The sequence below is a fragment of the Gymnogyps californianus genome, chromosome 4, assembly GCF_018139145.2.
Source record: "Gymnogyps californianus isolate 813 chromosome 4, ASM1813914v2, whole genome shotgun sequence".
Taxonomy (NCBI): Eukaryota; Metazoa; Chordata; class Aves; order Accipitriformes; family Cathartidae; genus Gymnogyps; species Gymnogyps californianus.
Genome location: NC_059474.1, coordinates 60,884,559 through 60,911,024, shown reverse-complemented (window position 1 = coordinate 60,911,024; position 26,466 = coordinate 60,884,559). Strand labels below are relative to the sequence as shown.

The window sequence follows — 26,466 nt, the reverse complement described above, 5'->3', positions numbered from 1 at the left end:
AAACAACACAGCATTCATTCATTCAGAGTGAGCTGATGTGAGCTACCTAACAAATCTGAAAAAAACATTTTTGAAAGGCAAGTGCAGTCTTCTGACTTGTTTGTTCTGGTCAAATTGCTTGCGTTCCCTGTTTACCTTCAAGGAGAGAAGGGAAGAGACACCAATGGCCAAAAGCCACCACGTTAATATTTTTTGCCAGTTCAGAAGTGTTCACACCACCCACCCTGTGTGTGTGTAAGTGCAAGAGAGAAATGTAAGCAGCAGCAGGGAAACTCTAGGCAGTAAATACCAGGCTACCTCTTGCTCAAGTTCCCTTGGCTCAGTGCTAGTCCAAGTGTCTTTTTTTCTGCACCATTTAGCAGAGTAACCTAAAGCAGGCTGATTTTTACGCCATAAATGTAAAATAAACCAGCACAGGACTTTGACCCCATGAATCCTCAGGGCTGGCTGAACTCCCATCCGTAAATCCTACAGATTAGTTACATTATGTTTATTTCCTTCATGAGGAAAGGAAAAAAAAAAAAAGAAAAAAGATTAAATACAACCAGTCTGAGCTGGAAATAGGCTTCTCTGTGCCTCTTGCACAGACTGGGATCTCAGAAAGAGCAGTAGAAAGCAGATACGATGGCAGTAGGACTGGTGTGTGGCAGAGCTTCACCAGGCTGGGGCAGCACCAGAAGCAAAGCAAGGTTATTGTGGCACAGGAAAGCTTTGCCCAGCGTCAAGAGAGGCAGCCGGGAGAGCTTTCCACACCTCGTCCTTCGGCTTTCTTTTTGCACAACATAATGAACTCCACTTTACAGTCTTAATTCCTTAGGCTGCAAAACATTTGGCACTGGTTTGATATATATTCTTTTGGCTAAGCATGTGTATGGATAATACCCAGTCCAAAACAGAAAAGGAAAAAAAAATAAAAATAACGCGATCCTTCTTAACAGACAAGTTAAACCTGCTTATCTGCAGAGGAATGAGAGTCTTATTTTAGTAATAGCTGAATCACATGAGAAAGCAGTCACAGTTGTGCACCAGCAGACCACATACCAGTGTGACCAAGTTGCTTCCTACAGGAGAGGAAGATCCTTTTAACTCAATATACTGAAAATACACAAGACATTCACATGGTAAAACCAGCCCTGAGCTGCCAAAGACGTGTAATAAACGTGACTTTCAATGATCTCTTCTACCACCACTGGCCAACATGGAGCTTCTGATGCTGCTCTCAAGTCCCAGGTACAAGCATTCGCCTTTACACCCACCACATCTCAAGGTGTGCACACAAATGAGCACACGAGCTCACAACTGGCTTGGTAATCCCCGAGCAGTGACTCCGTGGCTCGCGGCACATGCCGAGCAAGTAACTGATGTGCCGTGCCTGCAACTGGGCTACAGTATAACCACCGGCACCTTTGCTCGGTCCTGGGCCACTGGATAACCTGCCTCCTCCTGCTGTGCAGCAGAGAAAGCCAGCTGATTGGGATAATTTTTAAGACCAGTACTTTGCTTTTTATCTACTAACATAAAAAAAATTTAAGTTGAATTCTTTTACACGCAAGAGAAATTCAGCCTCAGCTTCTGTTGTGCTCTCTATGAATTGTGCGCCTTACCTGTTTATCACTTCTTACAACTCCTGAAACTTTTTAGACCTTCCAGTGACATGACAAACTTGAAACAGTACATCTACGATCACTGGAGGAACTGAAAAAACACCGCACCACCACCCCCAAAAAAAAGAACCAATACAAAGATACAAGACAAAGAAGCTCCTTGCTTCCTAAGAGTTAATATTGGGTCACCGAACAGGTTTTACTGGAACTGCCCTCCTTCTGTGAAGTTATGACTGAGTCTAATTGGCATAGGAAGGGCACACGTTCTGATTCTTCCAGGTTAAGGCAGGTAAAAGAAAAAGATGTATTAACAATCTTCCTGCTTATCAAAATACAGTACACGATATATGCAGTTATTGCTCTGTTTCAGTCCAATGCATTGATTTGATCCAATTAACAAGAAACTGTGACGGAATGGACTGTCCTGCATGAAAGCATCTCCAAAACACTGCAGTGAAGAAAAGCAGTAACGATTCCTCGTGTCAGACCGCGAGCACAAGAGAGCACAACCCCATCTGAACAGTCAAGATGAGGAAAGAGAGTCCCCAGATCCATGTCCTGCTTGAGGGATCCTACAAAGCAACCTACGCAGCAGCTGACCAGAACAGAACAGCGCTCAAGTGGCATCAGTTCTGGGCCCTCTGCAAGAAGGCAGTGCCACCCTCCCCTTCCCGTTTTGCACAGCCCAGGGGCACAAGTGTAGTGGACGTGTGGGCGCTTACCCAGGCACGCAGAAGAGGCAGCAGACGGCTGAGCGTTAGAGCCAGATTCTCCGCTGCTTTAGTTAATGGTAAAATACTCACCGGAATTGAGACAGGGCTTCAAGAACCACGAGAACTGCAGGTCGAAAGCCTGCATTTCAGCAAGGCTCTCACCAGCAAAATGCTAACAAGTGCTGCTTGGGCGGGGTTGATGGGAATGAATGTTGCAAATGGAGCTTATAGAACCTTCCAGGACTGGAAAACCCCTCCTGCTCCCTTCTCTGCAGCATTTAAATAACTTAATACACTATCATTCATAGCATAGTACGCTGTTGTTCAGGAGAAGATTTTTTTTCCTCACCCTCTCACCTCCCAAAATTGTTTTGGTTTCAAAATTGTTTTAATACCGATTCAGATCCCCAAGTTTTAAATGCTGGACAACTCTACAACACTTAGCTTGTAACAAAAACAGTGGGTTCAGATGAGGCAATGATACTTAAAAAAAACCCCAACCAACCAACCACCACCACCAAAAAGAAACCCAACAACTACCACCCAGCACAGCATACTTGAGTCCAATTTGGATTTTAAATCATTCCTAGGGAGACCTATTTTTACTACCCACAGTAAAGATTTTTGCAAAAATGAGCTCGTTGCTGTGGAATTAATAGTAGATCTATGCAGATTGATATTCCCAGGAGATAAAGGGAAAGGGAAAAATATTAAAAACTGATGCTCCTGGCAAATGAAAAACTAATGGACCACATTTTCCCGAAGGGATGGGAGGTGCTTTCATTTTATTTCACTCTGATGACTATGCGAGACCTGCCATAATAGGTAACTCTCAGGGAGCACCATCTCCAGCTAAACGGAAACACCTTGAAAATTTCATAGAGAATGTGGAGGAGAGTGTAAGTCATCACATACCAAATCTGAAGAGCACTGAATGATCACGACACTGCAGCAGAATGTAGCTCTATTTATGATTTACCTGAAGACCAAAAGAACTCTGCAGCATTTCAACCCGGAGTTTCTGTGTAACTATGGCAGGAACAGCAGGGATTCGAAGTGCAACCAAAGCCACTGTCAACTAGGAACGTTGTTTTTTCAAAGCTAATCCGTATCAGCATCTGAGATTCAACAAGGCTAAGTGCTGGGTCCTGCACTTGGGTCACAACAACTCCATGCAACACTACAGGCTTGGGGAAGAGTGGCTGGAAAGCTGCCCAGCGGAAAAGGACCTGGGGGTGTTGGTCGACAGCCAGCTGAATACAAGCCGGCAGTGTGCCCAGGTGGCCAAGAAGGCCAACAGCATCCTGGCTTGTATCAGAAATAGTGTGGCCAGCAGGACTAGGGAAGCGATTGTCCCCCTGTACTCAGCACTGGTGAGGCCGCACCTCGAATACTGTGTTCAGTTTTGGGCTCCTCACTACAGGAAAGACATTGAGGTGCTGGAGCGTGTCCAAAGGAGAGCAACAAAGCTGGTGAAGGGTCTAGAGCACAAGTCTTATGAGGGGCAGCTGAGGGAACTGGGGTTGTCTAGTCTGGAGAAAAGGAGGCTGAGGGGAGACCTTATTGCTCTCTCCAGCTACCTGAAAGCAGGTTGTAGCGAGGTGGGTGTCGGTCTCTTTTCCCAAGCAACAAGTGATAGGACAAGAGGAAACAGCCTCAAGTGGCACCAGGGGAGGTTTAGATTGGATATTAGGAAAAATTTCATCACCAAAAGGGTTGTCAAGCATTGGAACAGGCTGCCCGGGGAAGTGGTTGAGTGACCATCCCTGGAGGTATTTAGAAGTTGTGTAGATGTGGCGCTTAGGGACATGGTTTAGTGGTGGACTTGGGAGTAGTGTTAGGTTAACAGCTGGACTTGATGATCTTAAGGGTCTTTTCCAACCTAAACGATTCCATGATTCTAGTCTATGAAAAATATTTTACTTTCAAACTCCTTTTAAGAGTTTCAACAACTCCAATGGAACAGTTGAAGGATTTCACTGTTGGTGACATCCTTCAAGCCACTGAAGGTAACTCACATTATTGATAAATATTTACAAGTCAAACTCATGCAATTACCTACATTTTCAAAACCACACGGACTACTAGAAAATTATTTTTTAAATTATTTTGAAATCAAAGAAATCAAAACTGATTTGCATTATTTAATATTTATTGATACAAAAGAAAAAATAATTTGTAACAAACCATGTATTTACAATTTACACTGAAGAAAGATATTTTAAGATCAATGAAACAACATGCCCCTAAAACTGGGGTGTATTTCCAGTTGGACGGTAGTTACAATGTTCTTTAGAACTCCTTTGCATTAGATGATCTTCAATTTGCAGGCAAAGTTATGGGGAAGAGGTCTCCAACAACATGCTTCTTGCTTTTGGTCTAAATTATAAAAAGAATAGAAATTAGTTCAAATTAACACTGTTAAAAAGAAGCCTATCTGACCGTGCCATAGTATTAGGGAGTTACTAGGCAGTAAAGTGGAACAACTGCAAATTGTATTCACAGCAGCAAGGACATTAGAGCATTCACCTACTCCAGTGGCAAATCAATAAAAATAGTATAATTTCAATTATGCTCAAAAGAGCACATTAGCCTAATTCAATTTAACTAACAGTGGTCTCTAACAAATGCGTTCCTCTGTGCAAAGTTTGGAGTTGTCAAACCCACACCTGGTTGTGACACTGACGCTTGTTCTGCACCTATTTTCTTAGGCTGTCTCCAATATGAAATGTTGTATTTTGTGGAGGACCAGAAGGCCTCAGTAGTTAATGTGCGTGTGAGTTTCATGCTATTTATATAAAAATCTTGTGTGTATTTCAATTCACTTAGGCTCACATTTAGACAAATGGTCCATGATCTATGATTTACAGTCCCAAAGGCCACACAAAGCTGCCGACATTAGGGAAGAGTCCAAGAATTAAAGCTGTTGCCAACAGAGAGTAACATCTGATGCAACTCACCACATCAAGTGACAGCTGAGGACTATTACTCCAGATGTAGAGTTACATGGAAAAAGCAGCCACTTGATAGCCTGGACTGCACAAGATGCCAAATTTTCAAGCTGGTTTAAAGCCCGCATAAAGGATGAAGACCGCTGTTAAGACTTGCAAGTGAAAATAACAGCCCACTATCAAAACACCTTATACTAAAATGTTTTGGGGTATATATGCAGAAAATTGTTAGCTAATTCCCCAAAACTGATCAGTGGACTTCTCATCAAACCCAGGTATGTGTCTTCCTTAGAGAGACACCTCAGAGCTAAGACCAGAAGGGGAAAGTTAAAGCTGACGGTTGTGACACAACTTAGTATGCGCATTTCGTCTTTTACGATAGAGAAAGGGAAAACGGTGGCTGTTCACCAGTGGCCAAGCGCTCTGGCACACCCCACACACTTCCGGCTGGCACATTCATGGCCTGCTGCGTGACACGGAAAAGGCCCTCCACTTGAGGTCTACGGCATAAGGGTCCTCCCAACACAAGCGTGAACTAAAGTTACAGAAGAGCAGCTTCCATAGCATGGGAGTCTCCGATTTCACAGGATGGTTGAGGTTGGAAGGGACCTCTGGAGGTCATCTGGTCCAACCCTGCTGCTCAAGCAGGACCACCTAGAGCCGGTTGCCCTGGATTCAGATAAGCTCTCTTTCCCCCCCATATGAGCTTCTGTCTCCTGATCTCTTCTGTACCTCTTGACCTCTCCACAGCAACCACAGTGATAAGAATGAGGATGCCAAGTGTGTACACAAACACTCTAATGGATTTTGCAAATACACACTCCTACCCACGGGCAATAAGTAGGGTAGAACGGAGATGGCAGGTTCTGAACTGTGTGGACAGAGCTGTTCCACATGGAAGGATAAGTCAAATGAGCTTGGTCAGGTCTCAGCTCTCTCTCTAAGACAAATGTATGAAGGTGATCCTGAAGGGCCACCCGGCTCCTTCCAGCTTATTCAGTCCAGGCTCCTCCTTAGACACCGCAGAAACATCAAAAACCAGGAAGATTATTTTCTCTCTATTTACCAGAAAAGTCAGGCAGCAATGGGGTGTGAGAGGGCATATGCGTCCACATCCATATCTGCAGTAGTGGGCACGCACTGCCATGCTAGACCTCTGTGCCAAAACCAGCTGGTGCCAAACGGCTTTCCCACTGGCAAGAGGAATGAAGATGTAAGAGCAGGTAAATGCCCGGACTAGCCTGCCAATACAAAATCAGGGTATGGCGTGGTGCCTAAGTGATGGCAGAGCCATGGCAAGATTGTGCCAAGGCAAAGGAAGTCACCGGCACGCCGAGTTAGTGCTACAAGAAGAGCAAAAGCACAATGCTACGATGCACTGGGATAAGTCTGGCTGGGGGGAATGGTGCTGGGACGGATTCTTTCAGCACTGCAGAGCCAGCCTCAACAGATGGATGAGGCCCAAGGGCAACCATGTGGGCCTGAAGCAGTCTCAGTTCTGCTTCTGCAGTCTGGAAAACGGCAGATGACGACGATAAACGCCTCGCCAGCGACATCCTAAGCTGACCTTCTTGGGATTAAAACTACCCAAAAGTCTTTCAAAGAATGGAGGAAGCCAAAGGAAGCTTTGCATCACTTCTCTGAGCGAGAAAATTGGGAGCTTTGCCAAGCCCTGTACAAAGCTTGAAGGGGAGGTAGCAAAGGAACCTTCAGGCACAAGAACACCTCTGAAATAATTCAAATGCCTGGAACCGAGTTAGAAAAAAACGATACAAGCCTTGCAAGTGGCACAAAGACAAAAAAGAAACCTTTGGTAAGGGAAATGCATTCAAAAAAGGCAAGAAATTAGTTGAGGCAGCAAAACAAAAAATGAAGGAGCAGACTGAAACTTGATACAGCGGCTGAGCTGAAACAGCGGCAGGTGAATGCCTCATCTCACAGCCCGCTCCAAGGGGAAGTAAAAAAAAAGGGGGGGGGGGGGCAAAAGCACACCTTTGACAGCTACTTCAAGGAGAAAACTGCCAACCTGCATAGCAGGACACAGTGCATCACACTGCCAGCATGTGCACACGGAATTTCATGAAGAAAAGGAAATAGCATTCAACGCTATTTTTAATACATGAGGAGACCCTTTCTTTGTAATTTCTGAAATAATTCAAGTTCCAGATAAGTGCACAAAAAAAAAAAAAAAGGTGGACAATTAAGCAAATTCTTAGCCCATGCATGTGTCCAATTAATTGAGACAGGTTTTGTACTTCATCAGCATCACAGTTCCATGGAAATGGGCAAGGAGGGGTGCAGGAGGACTGGGGCATGTACCTCATTTGCAACCCTCCACATCTCACCAGAGATGAGCTTTGCAAGCTTAAGAAGTTCTTCAGAAGAGGAGCTAAGTTATAATAATAATATTGTCTTTACTGAAAATAGTTCCCCCTTCTTTTTTTTCCCATCAAGAAACACAAGTATGTCATGCAGCATGAGTGCAGGATGTACGCAACAGAAGCCATTTCATGACAAGGTAATGATTTCTGTGAACTTAAGTGGGGTTAGCAACTGCACAAAATGAAGCTATTCTAAATTCTGATAATTCACTCAACATAATTTGTTTGAAAGGTTAAACAGGATGCTAAGATGGACTTGGTATGCCAGAAAATGAAGAGGCAAATAAAGCAAACATTTAGGGCTTTTTTGCTAGCTAAAATACTGTTCAAGTCTGGCAGCTGTGTTCTAATTTATTCCTGCAGTGACCTCTGTGCTTTACCTATGAATTACCTTAAGAGTGCACAGTAAAGCTTAGTTGCTCAACAGGCAAATGTCTGCTTCTACTAATATGAACAAAATCAGCCATAATAAAAGTCAGAGAGATCTGCAATTATCACTTAATTGTCCTTCATGGGCCAATACTGGGAGTCTCATACTTTCCCCTTAAGGTTGCTCCCTCCTTCAGCACTTTTTCTTAACTGGCTACTTAATTAGTCTTCCTTCCTGGGCTTAATTGTAAATTTGTTTTGATTAATTAGCCTCAGAGCTGACTTGGCACTAACTGAAATATAGGAGAAGTGCTTAGTTTCTTCAGCGTATAGGCTCCTGCATCCTAGGGGAGCCCCCTCTTTGTCAGCAATAAAATTTCAAGTTCAGATTGTGTTTGAAAAAAACTTCTCCATAATTAACTTTCATTTCTTGTAATTGCCCCCTCCATACTACAACACAAAGGTGATAACATAAAGAAAGGATAAAATTCAGTAAGTTCAGGCCTCTTGTTCAGTGGATTATACGTCGTGTTCATTAGCTGAATCCTGCAGTTTTAGATAAGATGACTTAATGCTCTTAAATGCAAGTGATCATAGCACTACTAGAATCCCAAACCAAGCGTGTAGGTTACCAGCACAGACAGCTGTGTTCTCATGGCACCGACATCGGAAAGGTTTCCCTTACCAATCGGAAGGGTCACGTTCTGCTCTTCCAAAAGTTTCTGAATTTCATTGAAAACCCTTTGCACAACCTAGACAAGCCAGTCTGCAACACCTTTGGACACTACTATAGCTCTTCATTATGTTTACACCTCTCATATCACTCCTTTCCTCTCCCTCTTTACGGCACGTTGATTCCAGAAGACACCCACACAGCGTTACCATGCATCTGCCATCTTGATCAATTCTCATTTCAGCAACTGTTACTGAAAACACAGGAAAAGGCAACTTCAAACACCATGACCATGAAAAAAATGTAATAAGCTAAGTAAAATCATGTGTGTTAACAGCTATTGCACCCATTTAATAAACTTCCTAAACGGTTGACAAGAGTACTGCAATTCTTCAGTTTTCTAATTTAAAAATCCTTACCTATCAAGCTGCAAAGAGAAGTTAAAAATCTTACTCGGGACATGAATATGTTCTTCTGTGAACACTTTTAGATTTGCATCTCAACTGAACAGTCAGACTAACAAAGTAAACACTTTGCTGCTTTCAGCTCCTTGTTTCAACTATTGCCCCTCTTGTGCTCCAAACAAGAAAAGACAACAGAAGTAGTGCAAAGCAGATGTGGTTTTACAACTCGTCTGCACCTTTACTTCGGCACAGGAGTTTAAATGAAGCAAACCAGAACAGGAGGTTTGTGGGTGGGCTTAAGAACACTGAGCAGCTCTGCAGGCACTCCTTTTCATGTCTTTGTTCCTAATAATCTGTAGCCAACTGTTTTGACTGATGATCAGCTACTGTTTTAATCTTAGAACTGGACTATAGGAATCACTCTGGTTGTCAAATCCTAAATGAAGCTTTGCCATGCAACCTGAGCAACTTTTGGCTTCAAGATCTCTTCTGACTACATCTGTGAACATCCATGAAGTGACAGGCTATTCTGAAGAGGAAATGTACCAGCTTGGAAAGACTAAGATATTCAGTTACAACAGCTGTCAATACCATTAAAGAGGCATGTTCCATACTCTTCAGTTAGATGTATTATCTGCAATCAATCACCACTTAAAGTAAATCCTGTATTACAAAAGACATCATGCAACAGAGTCTATACATCAATAGAAATGTAAGAAATATTCCTTCATGCTGAAATGCCTTTTCAGCTGTTATGAAATGAGGAAATAGCTCTTTAGGTTTATTGCATTCCTGAAATGTTAATTTGAAGTCACCTGCAGATAACCAATTCAGCTGCATACTTGAAAAATAGAAGAAACTGTATATGTGCCTCAACAGTTTTTTTTATTGGCGCTGTTTATTTTTCTGTAATTACTCAGCTCATAGTCTCCTATTTTATGTTTACAAAGTTGTACAAATATGGATGTGCACACATCTGACAGTTTTGCAACCATTCTTCTACCACTTTAAACTGCAAAAAAGCTTTGTTTAGTAAAACAGGAACAGCTTTCTAACCAAATGAAACTACAGAAAAATAGATTTCTAAAAGAACCTACTAACCAGTAAAGTCATTTTTTTCAAAGGGAGCCAAAGCCTTCAAAAACCTGACTTTTTACTGTGGTGGGACATTGTCAGTTAAGCTCCTTAAAATAAGCCTCTAGTTGTTACCACAATACCTACCATAGAACACATGTACCTACTAACATGAAGCTGATGAAATATGTGCCTTGGCTTTTGTTTCCAGCTCTCTCAATTACTGTTGACAGAAAGAATGAATTAATATACTAAGCCAGTGATATCCTCCAGGAATAGTACGCGTACCACACAGGCAACAGAAAAGGCCATGTCTCTTTCACGACGATGATCCCAACTTCACTCCACAGCAGGTAACACTGGCTAACCGACTTTGGCCTAGCTTAGCACAAGCCTGGCTCAGATCTCTACTACTATTAGAGGTGATGTTCTGTACTCTAGTGTAACTAAACGGTTGTGCCATCTGAGCTGAATATATAAGCCATTATAGTCTATGAATTAATTTAAAAGCTGTTTTAAAAGCTACAACAGGCAAATAACATTCTAGAAACCCTAAGAATATATATTTTAAGCTACAGACCACAACATGCTCTGTATGGGCTATTACTTTAGCATTTTACCAAGTCTAAATAATTTTGCCACCTATCTATTTGAAACCATCACAGTAGTCGGTGGAAGTTACATTACTCAACAGAGTAGAATATGCTGATAAAAAGAATCACACATATGCAGGAAGAAGAATGCTAACTTCTCACATTTCAGAGAAGGCTTTTTTCTTTCTTTGCAATATCCTATTTGGTAAAGGAAAAAATTAGACCGCCAAAGGTTACCCACGACTACTAGTAGCCTGAGGTACACAAAAATGTAGGAAGCAGGAGCCAAAGCAAGACCAAGTAGAGGTGAAACATCAGCTGGTGCTTCTGACTAATGACCAATTCTTGTTAGTCACACTGCACAACTCAGCACGCATAGGAGTCCTGGAACCCAGAACATTCTCCTGCACTGCCTCACACTATATTCAGGCTAATGACATGGAAGCAAGTTTTTTTACAAATGTCAAGTTGAAGAAAAAAAATTTAAAATGCAATCCAGACAAACGGTGAACAACCTAGCTCAACTCAACTCCTGCTGTGCACTAATGTTTTAAAAAACAACTTTGAGCAAGTGGCTGCAACTAGTATGACATGCATGCTAACAGAATGAACTTAGCAAGGTTCAGTGCCAAGTCCTAATGTTAATGGAAACTGATTTACATCTCCTTGCAACAGAATTCAACTGAATTTATCTCCATCTGTAACATACTCTTCTTCCTCCCTTTCAAAAACCAAATCCTACTGAACACAGATGCCACCCAAGGACAAACAGCTGTGCTTGAAGCCCCATCTAGTGACAAATAGTGGAATTGTTGCTAAACGAAAGCAACATCCTAGATACATCACTACACTTGGCACAATTGATTTTGCTACTTAAAAAAAAAAAACAAACAAACAAATTTTGTAGTCCAACTACAAAATGTTCTCTGCAAACTATACAGGACATTTCTCCCAAGAAACTGACTAGCCAGGAAGCAACAAAACCATCCAGCCTGAAAAGTTACATACTTAACCAAATGCACTCTATTCTGTTGACACTCCCAGCCATAGAATTAGGAAAACACAAACAGGCATTCATGGCATGCTGACCTCGAATCTGCACTTGAACATCTGCCACTTTCCAGCCTGTGCAGGAAAAGGTCTGCACACATGTTACTTCTGCTTAAGAAAATATCCTGAAGGACATATTTCTCATCATTTACTCACGACCCAAAAGAAAATCCACTCAAAACCTTGCTGCCAAGTTGTAGTATAGTGCAGTATGGGAAGACACATTGGTGCCTGATACAACAAGGGCAATGTATCACTTCTTATCTGAGCCCACCAAACTAGAACACGTTGCTGGAAAGCAGGAGGCTGCCTTGAGCTCCGTCACAACATAACATCCACACTTTCCTTTAGGGCCGTAAGCTCCATTGTCCATACATGTTCACTAACCCCTTAAAGTATCCTTCTGCTACCCAATCTGCAGACAGGTAATGCAGAAGAAAATCTGCAGGGTATCTTCCTTCTAAACTCCCTGGCCTTTAACACAACTGAAAAGTGGTCTTGCTCTGACTTTCAGCTGGAACCAAGGAGCTTTTGGGCTCGGAGACCACCACATCAATGCCCCAACCACTGGGAGACATGCTTGGGTGAGGAGCAGAGGATCTTCGGTCTAATGCTAGCCCTGTACTGTTTTCCAAGTGGCAAATTTCCAGACCTCTGCAGGCCTGAGGAGGCGAAAGACTTACAAACTAAATGTTTTAGTGGGTAGGATCCCCTCAAGCAGTGGAGACCATCTGGTAGCTGGTATTGCTCCAACACAGAAGGGACAATACTTGAATCTTGCTGACCTTGAAGAGACCAACCCAAGCCCAAAATTTAGAAAAGCTGCCAACATCAAGTTATTATCAGCTGTAACTAAATAACTTTTTTTTATTTTAACTCTTAAACTGCTTACAAAAGTTGAGGCTGGGAAAAAAAATTTAAAAAAAGGTCCTTCTGTGCAGTCTGAACTTTGGCAGCAAATAGTTCATATCAAGACAGAGGAAGAACTGCATGGCAATAGGCATGTTCCTCTGTTTCATCTTCTCAGAGTTAAGCATGACCTAGCCATGAATGCAAAGATGCCAAAAAACTTCTACAAAGTATTTCCACTGTCAGTCTATATCTGCACTAATCATAGGAACTACTGCTTGAAAGAGAATGATAAAAAAATATATATTATCTCAAATTCCCCAGTCTAAAGGGTCTTTCACAGAGGCAGGGTAATCTTGGTGTCCAAGCCCTTTCACAGACGTACTAAGTTAGCTGGCAGCTGAAAGCTGAAGGGAAGCACTAAAGCCAATTCATCTTTCCTACTTCAATGTATACTCTAGATTTAGCAGAAAGATCATGGCCAAGACTGTTCACAAGGTCAATACTCAATCCTCAAGTCCTTAAAGTTTACGATTCCAGTTCAATTTTCCCTATCTCCTTCTCTTCTAGAATAGCAGTGACCACGGAGAGAAAGCACCCAGCAGAATAGCTGTAGTTTATCCTTATCTTCAGCCAGAAGGAACCTCTGAAGAGCTTGGGAGACAAATGCTATGTATACCATCTGCTGTCTAGACTTGGCTTCTGGAGTATACAGTATAATTACAGTTTTCCCAGAGGTCCTCATTATTATCCAGGAACACAGCAAGCAAAACAAAAGGAGATATTGAAGTAATACATTTGGCAATGACCTATCGCAGAGCTAATCAAGCCATAGCTTCCATACAAAAGATAATACTGATAAGCTCCTACTTAAGAGCTCCCATTTTACAATTCGAATTTGAGGCACTAATCATACATCTGCTAGACAAGGAAGAAACGCCTGTCATTAACATATTAGAAGGCTGGACCCCAGCACTCAAGTATTCCAGCAGCCCATCTCCTAGACAACAATTACTGGAATGCGAACAGCATGGTCCTACATTTAAATAGAGAATATTCTAAGCAGTTTGTACCAGGCAGATGTTAAGACTATCAGATGTTAGTTGAAGATGTCAAAATTTTTTCAAGTGCTAAGCATCTTTAGGGAGATTAAGCATATAAATACAATTTGGAACAACAATGTGCTTTACCCACAAATTTTATACATATATCTTTCTGTCTTTGGATGACACAAGAACAGTAACTGATGCAGAGTGAAGCCCTTCAGTATGTCATTTCATTTTGACAGCAAACTACTGACGTTCTTTTGGTTTTGTTCTTAACTCTTCTTACGTTGATTTCAGCTGCTCTGTATTAATTTGTAATGTTAAGCTGGGCACACTCAAACACTTTTTGTCTGTAAAAAGAACTTCAAAACATACAAAAGCTTGAAAAGTGTTTCAGCAAACTTTTCTGCAGAAAGTTCTTCACCTGTCTTTTTTGAGTTGTGTAAAGAGAAGAACACTTTCTTCATTCAGAAGATTATGTATGTTATATCCATTTCCTACAAATAAAAACAGAGAGTTTTCTTTAGAAGCCACTAGCAATTTTTGAAGTCCTGTCTTCAGCCAGGTGTGTTTTTATTTCATGTATTTTAACAGAAGGAGTATTAGTCCCTAATCTAGGATGCCACTCTTACAGGCACGTCATTGCATTTCAAAAAGATAATAAGGAATACAGCTAGTGTCATTTATTTTAACTTGTGGTAAGAATAACGTGCATCTTTGCTGAGATGATTTTTACTGAAAAGAATGTAACAGGCTTGAGCTCTCAGCTCTTAGAACCCACAAGAAAACTTTAAGGTGACTGAATTTACTTTAATTTATTCCTATAGAAAATCTCAATAAAAACTGCATGTGGAATCTTACCTGCAGATCTCCACTTGGGATTTGCATACTAACATGACCACAAATATAGAAACATCTAAAAGGCACTGAATGTCAGGAATGAGCAACATCCTAACATTCATCCTAACATTGTCATTTTCTAACATAGCCTCTTCACAAGAAAGCTGTACAAAAGCCCTCTACAGCTTCATGGACAGCCTGCTTTACAACTACTACAAACTCTCCTGACTAGTGTCTTACCCACTGAAGGACAGCTTCCCATACGGAATTCATTCTTTTATCTCAGAAGGGCAAAATCAGAGGTGTCTATATTCTCAACAACCCACATGAAGTTACAACCTGTTCAACACGACATTCTGCACCTTCTATATATCAAGCACAAAGCGTAAAATATGGTGAAGTGATCCAAATAGATTTTCATGATTTTACATAAAAAAAACAGCAAACAGACAGTGACCAAAACAATTATATTAACTATCACTATATTAAGCTGTCTGTGAAGTTTCCCCAACATTATAGCTAGGGACAGAACCAGAATACCAAGAAAAATTCACTCTTAGAACTTGGTAATGTCATCAAAAACTTTGAGGCCCGCTCATACAAACAAGCAGTGTTTGTATCACTGTATTCAATGGTTAGGTCATCAACCCATGTCCAGTGTTGGGTCACATTCCTTTCTTCATAACCCTATACTTCCCCACTCTCTACTCAAACTTATCTCTTCCCATCATTCAGCTCGCTTTTGCTTCCTAGCATGCTAATTCAGTCTCATCTGTCTCCAACAAATTGGTTTTAAACACATGAACTTACCTGCTGGAACATAGAAGAAGTCCCCTGTAGTCAGATAATATGATGTCTTATGTAAGGTAACAATAATTTTGCCGTGGATAACATGGAAAGCCTTAATGAAAGCCAAGGGGTTCTAAGATTAGCAATGTTTCCTTTGCAAGCATTAAGAAAGTTATCCAAGAAAACATATTCTTTGTTTTGCATACATGTTGTAACAAAGATTGAAAACCAAATAAGCTAACAGACCTGCAATCCCTTTTTCCCACCCTGCTGAAAAATAAGATGCACAACTTAAAAGGGGGGTGGGGGCCAATTGTATTTATTTGTGTCCTGGTTTCGGCTGGGACAGAGTTAACTTTCTTTTTAGTAGCTGGTACAGTGCTGTGTTTTGGATTTAGTGTGAGAATGATGTTGATAACACTCTGATGTTTTAGCTGTTGCTAAGTAGCGCTTATCTTAAGCCAAGGACTTTTCAGTTTCCCATGCTCTGCCAGCAAGCAGGTGGGCAAGGAGCTGGGAGGGAGCAGAGCCGGGGCAGCTGAGCTGAACTAGCCAAAGAGGTATTCCATGCCATGGAACGTCATGCCCAGTATATAAACAGGGGGGAGCTGGCCGGGAGGCGCGGATCGCGGTTCGGGAACTAACTGAGCATCGGTCAGCGGGTGGTGAGCAATTGCATTGTGCATCACTGGTTTTTTTCTTCCCCCCCCTTCTTTTGTTGCATTCCTTTTCATTACTATTATTATTATATTTCATTATTACTATTGTTAGTATTATATTTTACTTTAGTTATTAAACTGTTCTTATCTCAACCCACGAGTTTTACTTTTTTTTCCTTTGCTTTCCTCCTCCTCACCCCACTGGGAGGGGGAGGTGGAAACGGCTGCGTGGTGCTTAGTTGCTGGCTGGGGTTAAACCACGACAATTTGATACTTCTATCTTGCCTGCAAAATCCAGACAGTAAGTGTATATGGACATACAGATTTAATGTGAAGCAAAGCCGGGCAACGTGCATGCAAAGTAACTCTATCAAGTTTCTTTGGTTATAACTAATTTCACAACTGAAATGATTCATTAATGTTTCCTGTATTTATTTGCATTATAGGGGGAAAAAAAACCCCTGAAAAACCTGTCAACTTCATATGCTATTTCTAACCATTCTAAGATTTTCTGTTTACATAGTCCATTTTATAAAAATAAGAAAAAAGCATACTTACTATTGTATCCATGTGGACAAACTGGTGTCCCTTTTCTTTAAATGGTTTCAAAATCAATCTACCAGTGGCAAAATCAGATGTATTCAAATTTTTATAGATTTCTACCGATTCATCTTTGAAGAAGCATGAGTGACTGCTTTCAGTGTTAACACATTCTACAAAAAAAGTCCAGGAGATTAACATCAGTGCTAACACATAATTAGTCTTGTTACTTGCTCAGTAACTACTTACTAAATCATATGCATTACATATCGTTTCAGTGCAACATCCCCAGGAGCTAGACTCAATGTTTAGCTAAAAAAATCAGGACACTTTTTGTGTCTCCCTCAGAATTTTATCCAGAAGAGCAATGAATATTTCAACAGCTCACCTTTTTATGCCCAATGTGGCATGAACAATTCTTTTTCTTATCAGTCTAAACACTTACTATATAATTCAGAAAGGCCCTTGGTCACGTTCCCTCAACTCACCTAGAAGTACTTCCTTGTTTGTTACTGGGTCCAGAACAACTGTTGGCTTAGAAGTATCAGCTAAGGTGTGATCCAAATTTGCAGGTATCTCACCTCCTGAGGAGACAAAAAAACAAAGCAAAACCAGAAAAATAATCACTCTACATTTAAAAAACTTAATTATTTAACCACAACTTTTCCACAATTTTAGATTTCACACATAAGTACTTAAATTGATTTTATTAAGTGACTGAATACACTTTCTTCAAATAAAAGGAAACCATCCATAACAATTCTTTGAAAATGTAATTTTCATTGGAATTATTTCTGTGTGTAATAGATAAAAGGGTCTCTAAATCCTAAAGAATTTTCCAGGGGAATGCCAACTAGTTATCCTATGCTATTATTGACAGTATTTACTCAAAAGTATCTACGTTTTAAAAGAAGTGCTTTTCTAGCAACAGATGCTGAGAGGATATTAAGAGAGGATATAAAATACATGATGAACTATAAAGAACAAGTTTTTTCCTTTTACCTACTGCTGATGGGCATTAGGAGACTTGAGAGAAAGTGTTCAACAGAATAAGCACATGTTCAATTTTCCTTTTCTCATGAAATACCATTACAGGAATCTCACTGTAAGTTGTAAATCAGAGAACTACTTCTGTAATAAAAAGGATTTTTCCAGAGAAGGAAATAGCCTAAGAGTTGATGACAACCTTACACTTTTCAAGTAGAAAAGAGATGCTGGAGAATGTTCACGACAGAATAAATATCCCAAAGCTCTCTTGCAGAACTCTCTTAAGCAGACAATTCTAGCTCCACAGTGCACAGGAAATTTCTTTAAATGCAGTCAGAACAAGGATGTTAAAGGCAAGCTATAGCACTTCATAGGCACTCATGGCTGCTTAAATACTCTTATGCCAAGACAGTCAGGGGTAGGAAGAAAGTTACTGCATTTGAAATAGCTTTGTTCCAACATAACCATCTCTCTATAAAAAGAAGCAGCAACAGGTGCAACTCTATAGCTATAACCACAGAATTTTTATCATATCAATAAAATTTAGGAATTTGTCCTAGAAATTCTACTCAGCAGATGGTCCTTATATGCATCACTTAAAATTCAAGGATGCTAGCGAAAGATTCTCTCTCAGGATGAATGTCTGTTAAAGAGGAAATCCATCACTTCTGGAAGACAGTTCAAATGCACCAACCAATAATTCTTTTAAGATACAGTATGAACAGTCACTACCAGCTCAGGTTTACATGGACTGCAAATAATTTCTATTAAAACATAAACTGTACTTAGATCAAACGTTGATCTAGGCCAGGATCCTGTCTCCCATCAATGGCCAAAAGCAGGCACCCCTTCCATCCCCCAAAATGCTATAATAGAGTAATGGCACTTCCATGGAATACTTTCCACCTCTAACATGGAGCTCACACACTTTATTTAGAGCTATTAACAGTTAAGTCTTCTGTGAATTTATCTACTTCTCGCCTTGAATCTACATAAATATTTTTATCCACAGTATTCTGGGGCAGGGAGCACACAGTGAGAAGAGCCACCTTATTTTGTTTGAAAAACCCAGCTCCCACTATCTTCCTTCCACACCTTCTAGTTCTTGTGTTTAAAAACAAACAACCAACCAACCCAACAAAACAAACCACAATTTATTTCTATTCCCCTTCTCCATGCCACTCGTGATTTTATAGGTCTCTCTCACACCTCTGCAGTACTCTCTTCAGGGTTGAGGAGCCTTCATCATGTAGTTGCTTCTTGTACAGAAGTCCTTCCATGTTTTTGACAAGCTTGCTCTGAACCTTCTCTAGTCCTACTACTTTCTTTTTGAGGTAAGGAATAAAATTTACATGCAACACTCTAGAAAATCAGGAAATTGTACCAACATTGACTGTTTTCTACGTTATTTCTCTAATGACTATTTCAGCCCTGATTTGTTCTAGAACTGTGTCAAGACTATGTGGCATATTCCATGTTTGTTAGCACTTGTTTTATTTGTTCTATAACTTCACATAGAAATGTTTCAGTCTCAAACAAAAGCTCTAGACAGTCCCCATAAAGAAAGCTTCTTTAGCATCAAAACACCTTCCACAGAGAGCACAGCAAAAATAATTTGGCTTTTGAACTTTGACTCTATCTCCCTTTTCTGAGCACTACCTACATATTTATTATCTACTGGCCACAGAGGCCCTAGCAAAGCTTCCTGTTCCTGTTTGTTTAAACATAGATTTATTGCCCACTTTTAACCATTTTATGCACTGTTCTTAAAGCTCTCTCCTTCACCTACCTTGTTATGGTTTTGTATTTAACCTACAATAGCTTAAAACTCTATTGACACCATATGCTGCCTTTTCAGATGTGATATTACAGGTATCGGTAAAATGATCACAAGTTTTTATACCTTAACTGTGCATTACGAAACTAAACACATTAGCATCATTAATCAATGAGCTGAACAAGGACAGAAGTACAGCTTATTTTCTTCAATCCCTGCTTTAAAGGCACCACAACAATTCTGGATACATCCTGTATCTCTTCCTTTCTAATTCTGAGAAGTTAAAGTTTTTACAACAAGATTATACTGCATTGCTATAGATACAATAAGAACAGGTTTTTCCACATCAGATCACATTAACACATTTCATTATTGAATTATTTTCTCCCAGAGAGAAAATCAAGTTTTTACAGGAGAAAAATCTTACAGCAATAGAGCATTTGATTACAGAATTTTTTTTTTTTTTTTAAGTATCAAAAGAAAAAAAAAAAGTCTGTGTTCATACTTGTTTCATCTCTTTTCTGCTTGTGACCACCCTTCCTCCGTTTAATCTTCCTGTGAGGTTCTGTTTCTGGACACACGATTCCACTAATCACAAGCCCTCCTGAAACAAAAGAAAGTAAGTTAAAGTTCACTAACTCATAATAATTTTACAAGAATGCAGACTTGTACAACCAACAATCATTTCAGTTGAGAATATATTTCCTTGATGCTGAACTTTTCAGATAGCTTTAGAAAGACAGAACAAACCAAAAAGCTTTTCAACATCAAGTATTTTGGAGTGCAATGCAACTTGAGACTTTTTGAAAAGAATTTGATCATATTTCAGTCAAAGAAGATTTCAGAAAGCCATGACATGAGTCAATTTTTAAGACAAAATATCAATTTTAGGGACACAAAGAAATACTATTTTCAAGCAGACTAATTAATCAGGAAAGGACCAAATTAGGCTGAATTGTCAGAAAAAAATCCCTGAGAACAAGATATATTCTATCACTTAGGGAATTTAACACTGAGACTGGATAAAATATTATAGCATCTGCTCTGGAGAACAATCTCCACACAAAGAGAAATGCTCCAATGCATGATCCAGTACATTGTCTCTTTTTCCAGTATCATACAGAATCTGATGTAATAAACCTACTAGTACAGACAAACCATTTTGTTCTTCCCTAAACAGTTAATGCAGGGGTACTTAGCATGCTCTGCTGATACTATTTCTAGCTGACACAGGAGTATCAGGAGAGAAAAAAGACTACACAGAAAGATGACTAAATAGCTGGAGACCATAAATAATATACTTTTTTAAAAAATTACCAAATAGTAAGCGTCTCAAAGCTTTCATGGCACAAGATCAACCCACAGATTTCTCTTTACTACCCTATCAGTAGACAGCAAAGTATTTTGGAACTAATACCTGAAGGCCTCATCGTATAGTTTACGCGCTCGCCTCGCCAATATTCCAGAGGTCTTAGCCGTATCCTTTTTGTCCGACGAACATTAGGTGTGTTGGAAGGCATTACTAATTTAAAGGATGAAATCATTCACATTAAGTATGAAAGGAAAATTCAGAAATGGAGAATGTTAAATATGCTTTCCTGTTGTTCCATATCAGGGGGGGTCAGCACTTCCCAGCTGATATTTATATCACATTGCTATCATGACAGGAAAAGGGAATCAAGTATTGCCAAAAGCCCTCTTTTGCACACATCAGTATTTCACTCTCCTTTTTCTTAAACAGTCACCGTGCTGACTTTACATTAGATTTCATTCTATATGTCTTAGTGAATCACTGAGATAGGAACATTAGGGGCTCAAGCACAAGGAACAGCAAACACGCTACAACTGTGAAGACAAAGCTCTCAACAAAAACTAAGAACCCTGCCTAAATCTGAGGGATTTCATTAGCAACAGTGAAAAGGTACTGCCTTGGTTATGGCAAGAGGAGAGTGACAGAGACTGCATAAGCAGCCCCTCCTCTTCCAGATTCTTAAGTCCCATCTCCAAGGTCAAGACCAGCACTTCTGCCAACAGAAACCCCACGCATTTCTAAGACTTTTCAGATATTTATCTTCAGACTTACTTATTACATAGTCTCAACTTTCAATTTTTCTAAGCTGCCATATATGAATACAGTAAGATTTGATATTTTAGTGTTTGTAAGAAAGAATAAAAGCCCCTTAAGAGTTGAGAGCAAATTAGTCAAGAATAAATGCTAAAAATAAAAATGGTAAATAAAAAAAAACCTTGCTGAAATAGTTTTTGAAGGTAGAGAACTATAGTGTTGTGCATAAAATAATAATGAAGGGAATAAAAACCAGTAAAAACAGACTAGTATGGGACTACAATCAACTGCATGCCCATTGTTCCACCCTGTCCAGACTCAGACCACCACAGAAGGCAGGTTATTTGCACCCTCAGTTACACTGTGTAAACCTAATTCAAACTCTTACTGTTCTTACTGAACTGTAAGCAGTGTCTTGACTCAATATTAAATGAAAAATGAAAATGTGACAGTTAAAAAGATAATTGTTGAATATAGTAATAAAAAAGAAACACTAGATGTTTTTAAAAGTAACTTAAAAATTAGAGGAGGGTTATAGTACCCTGAAGAATTAACAAGCCTTATCTGTAAATACTTATTGACATATGAAGCCAGTTCTACCTGTTTTCCTGTGTCTCCTTCAGCAAAGTTTACATCAATTTGGAAATGCATTTGTATTTATGCACTTACATTAAGATATTTTAAAATAATCTCACCTATTTTATGCCTTGCTATGTGGTCTGACAACAGATCTCTTACTTGACAATTCCAGTCTTCAGAATTATCTGAAAAGACATTAAAAAAATCACCACTATAGGCATTTACTATTCCTGACTTTTATTCAATACACCCACCAGAAGCAACCAAAGGTAATATAAGCAGAAGTCCCAATGTTAGTGTTCCCACTAACGTTTTTTTTCTTTAAACATATATGAAACCCGATGTAGATAAACAGTATATGTAGTTAGTTTTTAAACAGTGTAAGCTTGAAAATTTCATGAAAACTATACATTCAAGTAAATATTCCTCAGACCTATCCCTCTGGTAAAGCAAACATTGGCAAATTATAACTACACATATAATTTTATTGATCAAAGTGCAAGGTCATTCAGCTTCATACTACTCAAGCCTAACTTCAGAACAAACTTCTTACCAGAACACACACAAAACTAGGTCTCTGAAGAAAGCATTGCATGGACTAATAACATTCACAATTGGCTCTAAAACACTAACGAAAAGTCATTCTATCCCCGGGGCTCATATTCATTATGACAATATGTGCAACTTGTGTAGGAGAAAAGATTTGAAAGAAAACCAAAATATTTTTAGGCAAACAGGCCATGATACCATAAGGCTGTAAAACTTGGTCTAGGGTGGCCTGAAGTGATTGTATATAGTTCCATCACATGGCAACACACCGGTACAAACTGAGTCTAAAAAATCTGTTCAAAGTATTTTGGAAGGATAACTTTATCCTGGTAGGCTTGATGCAAAACCATGTAGTGCTTGTCCTTCCAAAGCTCGCACAACGTGAAGCTGGCATACTGTATCACGTACTGGGGCAGAAATGTGACCACAGCCAATACAATCTGCATTTCTTATTCTGGACAAGCAGAATACAACAGAAATTACTGTACCATCAATTACAGCTTATAAGAAGCTTATACATAAAATGCAAGAAAATACCAACTTTAAACATTACCTGAAGATGTATTATCCTGTTCACAAGCCTTAATTCTGGAAGCAAATTTATCACAATGTTCTAGAACAGGCCCACTTCAAAGGAAAAAAAAAAATACACCTGCTTGAATATGTTAAATGTCAAAGGAACATTACAGCGCTACCAACAGCAAATTTAAGGTTTTTTCAGATCATGTGGGGTGGGTTTTTTTTCCTTCTAAACATCTGTCTGTACCAATTAGACACTGAAGCAAATGACTGCTAGTTAGGAATCACAGGTCTGAAATTCATCAATTGCTCCTCTACTTGGTCATGAGGCAGACAAACTAGTGTTCACATCTTCTCTCTAAACAGGTTTCCTAAAAATCTTGTAACTTCTTTTTCTTTTCTCTGCCTTCAAGAAGAAAGAGACCTTCTCCTCTCCTCTGTAGCATTACCTTTCAAACAATTTTCCACAGACCATGATTATAGAAGCGCTTTAAAGAAATGTTTTGCATACTGTAAGGACAGTAAAATAGTTTGTAATTGTAATATGTATTCTGTCATAAAATCTCCCCCATAAAATGACAATAATTAACATGTATGTAACTCCACCAGAGATTCTCCAGCAATCAAATCACTTATAACAGGACTTCTCTTACAGTCTTAGCATTAGTGCCCCTAACCTTTCCTCCTTCCCCCACCTGTGGCTGTGCTTCACTGCTTTTACCGTGACAATGAAGTTCAGCTGTGATCCACCTAAACTCCAAAAGACACATTTCAACACTAGATTAGCAAACCTACACTACAAATTTGTCCAATTAAGTCTGCAGTAGGCTCACTTATAATAAAAAAAAAAAATAAAATTTTCAGTAGAATTACAACATAAGAATTTAATAAATTCACAGACTGCCACTCCTGTTTGCTTTGTTATTAAGTTCCCATCCCATGAAGGAGAAGATGTGTGCATATCTATTGTGCACAAACAAGAGCTTGGATTGTCAATACGCTTCTACACCTTACTTAACAGTAACTTTCTTAGTACAGTTGTTGTTAGTTCTAGGAGCACTGGTATTCAAAAATCACACACTAATGTGGAAGCAAGCCTCAAAGGAAAAAAAATCCCCAAAGGCAAGAAACTTACTATGACCCCTTATTCATGACAGGAAGAAAAATTTTATCAGTTTATTAACTGTATTAGCACAGTATTTAAACACCTCAGGCATGAATCACAATCCCTTTTCTACTAGGTTCTTTGCTAGTAGAACACAGAACACAGTAGTAGTACCAAACAGCTGTTCTGTCTCAGTGGGGCAGAAGCGGGATAAAATGCAAGTTTTACAGACAGCTCAGGAAATTACCTTTCACAACTCGTAGCCTTCTCAGCTGCAAAGGAATCTCTAGAAGAGAAAAAAATATTATTACGCTTACTGTTAAGTCAATTTTACTTACTGAAAGGAACCTGTAGGTCAATAATTTTACGTACTGAACAGAACCATAAAAAAAGACATTTTTAAAAAAAATCTAAAAAGAAATGCAAAGAACAGTGATTAAAAACTCAGACTGGTTACAGAAACTTCCTCTTTTGATTACCAATCATTAGTAAAGTTACTTCCACAAAAATAAATATAGCTGAAGAATTAAACACTGTATTTTCTCAATTTATAAACAAAGTAACAAACCTGACAGTGAAGTTATTCTATGGGGTTGTGTGCACATGTGTGTCTTTTTTTGTCTTTGTCTTTTTTTTTTTGTTTTTAAACTGGATCTGCTACTCAAGTCTCAAAAGAACACTTCAAAAATTCCAGCACAAGTTTCCTTATGTAGAAGACGACACTAGATTTGGCACCCACCTTTGAGAATAGGATGTTGATTACACCACTTGGTTTCTCAATTAGCTATTCAACCAGTCTGGAACTGTCACATAGTTCAATTGGGCCATTACTGCTTAAAAGTTAACAAGATGTGTTTAATTATCTACCAAGTTATACCACACTTGTAAGGAATTACATAAAAAGCTTACTGTAGTCCATGTTGCATGTTATGTTTTCTTTTGTTACTTTTTATTTTCACATCCGATAACTTCTGTTTTTTTCTTGCCATGTCCTGTATAGAAGAGCTGTCAGAATCCATTTGAGACTCAGTGTCCTCAGGGTTTGAGCAAACACCTTTACTGGTTCTGCGATGAATCTTTTTGGGTATCTTCCCTGAAGACTTAGCTGACAATCGTTTCTTTTCAGAATTCTTCACACTGTCTAAGAGATGCTGTAGTGCTTTTACAAGAGTTTTGTTATTTGTACCACCAAGTGACTCCAATGTGTGCAATACACTTTTAGGCTTTTCAGACTTAGCCGACTTCTGAATCACAGAAGTCTGTAATTTCTGATGCAGGGGTGAGGTAAACACTTCATTCAATTTTACAGGCTCTCTTTCAAGCTCTTCTTCACCAGGTTCACTGTCAGAACTCTCCTCTCTTTGTAACTGAGGCTTTTTATTACTACTTTTCTTGCCAGATTTTTTAAGCTTCTTCCTCGGACTTTCTGTCAGTGTCTTAGCTACTGTATTTTTTGGAAGTTTCTGCTTAGCAGTTTGTTTCTTGTGAACTAAATGCTGAGAAGCTTTTGAAGCCGACTGCAGAGACTTGGAAGACTTGAGATTCTTTTTTGGAGACACACTCCGCTCTTGCTGATGCCCAGCTGAGGGCACAGGCGAATCCTCACTTGGCATCACCCTTGTTTTACACTGTTCTGCATCAGATGCTTTTGTTTCCAATCCAGACCGTGACAACATCAGTTCTTTGGCTTCTGGTTTCCAGGATGTGTCCTTTTTCTGGTTTGGAGAGCCTTGCCTAAGTGCATCCTTTTTAGTCTTTCCTATCAATACACAAAACACTTGGACATTAATATCTTTTCCCATTAAACCTGAAGATATATGTTGACATCTGAACGCATAAAAATAAACTAAAGAATCAATTTAAAAAAAAAAGTATCACAAAACCAAATTTTTCCCTGATGGTTAAAAGGCGGCTTTCTCTGAACTGTAGTGTATGAAAAATTCAAAACAGAATTTTTGGTGTACTTCCAGTATTTCCTAGCAGAAAAAAAGGGCAGAAATGTTACATTCAATCTGCTTTCCAGTTTTCAGTGCTTCCTGCTACAAAACCCTTCTCAAATAATTCCTAAAAACCGATCCACTCCAGTTCAAAGCACGTATCTTAACCTCCTTTCTATGGAGAGAGGAGCAAAAGCTTGTGGGTACCTACCTTCTTTGTCTGCTCATGAGGAAAGGCAACACTAACTTAATTTTTAATGTCCTAATAGGAAGGGCTAGAGGGGAAAAAAACGTACCAACCAACCAAAGAGTGAAGACATTCTGTCCCACTGCCTTATATACACCCAAACCTAACTGTGCAACTGAAACATCAATTAGGAATCCATTAATGTCTCTCATCTACTTTATCCTTA

General features: G+C 39.4%; 1 protein-coding gene across 3 annotated transcripts in view; it reads right to left on the bottom strand.

Moving 5' to 3' along the window:
* Positions 1-4,448: 4,448 nt before the first annotated feature.
* Positions 4,449-26,466, bottom strand: part of CENPC (centromere protein C) — a 32,618-nt gene continuing 10,600 nt past the window's right edge. For 2 of the 3 annotated variants that reach the window (XM_050895854.1, XM_050895856.1), the window contains 11 exons: positions 25,026-25,875; positions 24,364-24,402; positions 23,046-23,119; positions 22,060-22,128; positions 20,717-20,821; positions 19,805-19,903; positions 17,024-17,119; positions 16,554-16,708; positions 15,358-15,448; positions 14,132-14,204; positions 4,449-4,696 (listed from right to left, as the gene is read on the bottom strand). In XM_050895854.1, coding sequence (XP_050751811.1) covers positions 4,654-4,696; positions 14,132-14,204; positions 15,358-15,448; positions 16,554-16,708; positions 17,024-17,119; positions 19,805-19,903; positions 20,717-20,821; positions 22,060-22,128; positions 23,046-23,119; positions 24,364-24,402; positions 25,026-25,875 — 1,694 coding nt within the window. In that variant the 3' untranslated portion in view covers positions 4,449-4,653. Of the gene's footprint in view, positions 4,697-8,890; positions 8,945-14,131; positions 14,205-15,357; positions 15,449-16,553; positions 16,709-17,023; positions 17,120-19,804; positions 19,904-20,716; positions 20,822-22,059; positions 22,129-23,045; positions 23,120-24,363; positions 24,403-25,025; positions 25,876-26,466 lie in introns of all 3 variants that reach the window. The other variant, XM_050895855.1, reaches the window with a different exon arrangement.